The following is a 2,894-nucleotide window of genomic DNA, read 5'->3' as shown; positions in this document are numbered from 1 at the left end:
AAGGGTTTTGGTGTGACTCCGTCGTCATTTTATAAAAAAACAAAAACAAAAAATCCTACCAACAAAGAGGTGATGGAGACCTTGGCGGAGTTAAGGGCACAAGTACTCCAACTGCAAAACGAGAATGCAAGGTATAGAGAGGAAAGGTGCGCTTCCGAGGCAAAAGATACTAGTGACCGAGCTAGTATCAATCATCAACCGAAATTTCCCGAGGTAATTATATATGTTATTATGAAATTAAAATAGCACTTTTTTACTTGACACATATACAAGTTAACAATAACATTTATTATTGGTTTAGGGCATTTCACCTTGTCAGCTGTATCTATCGTCACCAACTTATCGCATGGTTGGCAAGGGAAAAGTGCACAATACTTCGGGTGAATTACTTCACCATAATCCCCTCCCGGTGGGATTTATGAAAGTTTCGGTTGACCTCGTATTCGATACGGACGCCCGTCTACCATTACCTGACGTTGTTTCAGAGACAACGTTGATGCAAGATGCAGTCGGATCCTTTGTTGGTTGGCCGTCAGATCTAATTTTCCCTGATGCCGAGGTATATATGTTCTAAATGATTATGAATATTTAGTATTCACATTTCAATTCAGCTACAATTATGATATTTAATCAATCCTTATTACATGGTAATGTTAGACTCCTACAAGACCCACCCCTAAAGCTGGTAAAGGGATTTCAAGACGCATCGAGTCGGTTGCATCTCAAAAAGAGGTACAAATATATATACCCATTGAATTATATACACAACGATTCTGTTGCATCACAAAAAGTCATGATTTAATTTATATGAATTTTTAGGTTCCCGGTCGAAAGTTGAAAAAAGCTGGTAAGGATATTCCAACGAAGGATATTCCTACGAAGGATATTCCAACGAAGGATATTCCAACGACGTCCGGGACAAAATCTCAAATTTTGATGCGTCTTGAGAAAATGGTGGAGGAGTCCGATATTATGCATGAGGGGGCCATTCGTACTATAAATTTTGATGAAGGTGTTTTCGGAGCTGCTCATTTCGAAATAATTGGAAAGGAGGACTTCCAACAACTTTTTGAACACACCGAATTGGGCATCGCTGTCATTCATACATACATATGGTACTCCGATCAATCTATAATTTACTTAGTTGAACAATTTATTTACACATTTCAATGAGTAGTCTAATGTTTATTATGTTTCTATTTAAGGTATATGTATGTAACATTGATGCGGGGAACTGAATTGTGTAACCGTTTCAAGTTTATTGCTGCTTCCCGTTTCAATGCAACGTTAATAACGAATAATCCAACATCCGTAAAGAATGATCTAGTCGAGAGATTCATGGCGGCCGATGATAATACACCCAATTTGTATTTTATACCGTTTAATTCTGGCAACGGGTTAGATTTTCTTCCTAATAATTTCATTCTAATCTATGTATATCTTTTACGTAGAAAATTTTCAATTATCTAAATTTTTGTTTTATTTTACAGTGGTCACTGGGTGTTGGTTGCTATGGATCTTTCGAGACTAATAGTGTATTATCTCGATTCTTTATCGGGTGATTGGACGAAATATCCGAATATGAAGAAGACGGTTGACGCGTAAGTGAAATTCCCTTAAATATTCGTGTGTATTTGTATATTTAATTATGTCTGTCAGATTGATCTCAATATACGTTTTTATTTTGTTAGGGCAATACTAAAATTTAGATTGAAAAAGAAATACCGCAATAGGAAGGACATTACCTGGATCAGAGTTCAGGTATATATTAAGTATCTTATTTTTGCTTATAATAGTGTTTGTTTTTTTGCTTATAATAGTGTTTGTAAGAAATTAACTATATATATATATTGTTTGTTTTTCTGTGTAGTGTCCTCAGCAAAATAATTCGGTCGATTGCGGATTTTTTGTAATGAGATTTATGAGAGACATCATTGCGTTGAATCGTATAGACATCCCAAAAATGGTATGGAATAATAACTTAGGGTTTATTTTAATACTATCGGATATTTCATCTAATTTGTTACTAAATCATGAATATTTTTTATTCTCTTAATTGTAGTACTTTGAGGAATACAAGACATACTCAAGAGCTCATTTGGATGAAATCAAGGATGAATTGTGTCAATTCATTGTTGATCAAAGAATCATATAGCTAGGTTGTATATTGTTGTACATATATGTATGGAATGTTGTTGTTGTATGTTGTTGTTGTATATATGTTGTATATTGTTGTTGTAATTTTACTAAATCATGATGTTGTTGTATATTGTTGATCAAAGAATCATATATTAATGTTGTATATATGGAGGATTAATGTTGTATATAAATGGATTCATGTTGTATATATCAATGGATTAATGGTGTATAACATTGGATTAAAGGATGAAATCAATATGAATTTTACACTTTTGCAGCATGCGCTTTACAGGTTACAGGTTACCAATATGAATTACAACACTTTTGCGCTTTACAGGTTACCAATTAAATATCCACTGTTTTTCAAACAATTTTTTTTAAAATAACTAACACTTTAGAGGGCGCTTTGTCCAGAAAGCGCCCTCTAAACACTTTACATTGACAACTTTAGAGGGCGCTTTTCCTGAAAGCGCCCTCTAAACACTTTACATTGTCAACTTTAGATGGCGCTTTGTCCAGAAAGCGCCCTCTAAACACTTTACATTGACAACTTTAGAGGGCGCTTTTTCCTGAAAGCGCCCTCTAAACACTTTACATTGAAAACTTTAGAGGGCGCTTTTTCCTGAAAGCGCCCTCTAAACACTTTACATTGACAACTTTAGAGGGCGCTTTTTCCAGAAAGCGCCCTCTAAGGTGTCCCTTTATGGACCACTCCAGAGGGCGCTTTTTTCTGGAAGCGCACTATAATGTGGCCA

The 2,894-nt window shown here is 35.1% G+C and overlaps 1 protein-coding gene across 1 annotated transcript; it reads left to right on the top strand.

The window, feature by feature from the left end:
- Nucleotides 1-918: 918 nt before the first annotated feature.
- On the top strand, nt 919-2,451 carry LOC127100757 (uncharacterized). The gene is made up of 3 exons (XM_051038030.1): nt 919-1,115; nt 1,206-1,397; nt 2,418-2,451. Exons 1-3 carry the CDS (start codon nt 937-939, stop codon nt 2,449-2,451), a joined length of 405 nt encoding a protein of 134 aa, XP_050893987.1. The 5' UTR covers nt 919-936.
- The last annotated feature ends 443 nt before the right edge of the window (nt 2,452-2,894 follow it).

This window comes from Lathyrus oleraceus, chromosome 1 (genome assembly GCF_024323335.1).
Source record: "Lathyrus oleraceus cultivar Zhongwan6 chromosome 1, CAAS_Psat_ZW6_1.0, whole genome shotgun sequence".
Taxonomy (NCBI): Eukaryota; Viridiplantae; Streptophyta; class Magnoliopsida; order Fabales; family Fabaceae; genus Lathyrus; species Lathyrus oleraceus.
Note: the sequence above shows the minus strand (reverse complement) of the source record. Positions and strands in the feature narration are given on the sequence as shown.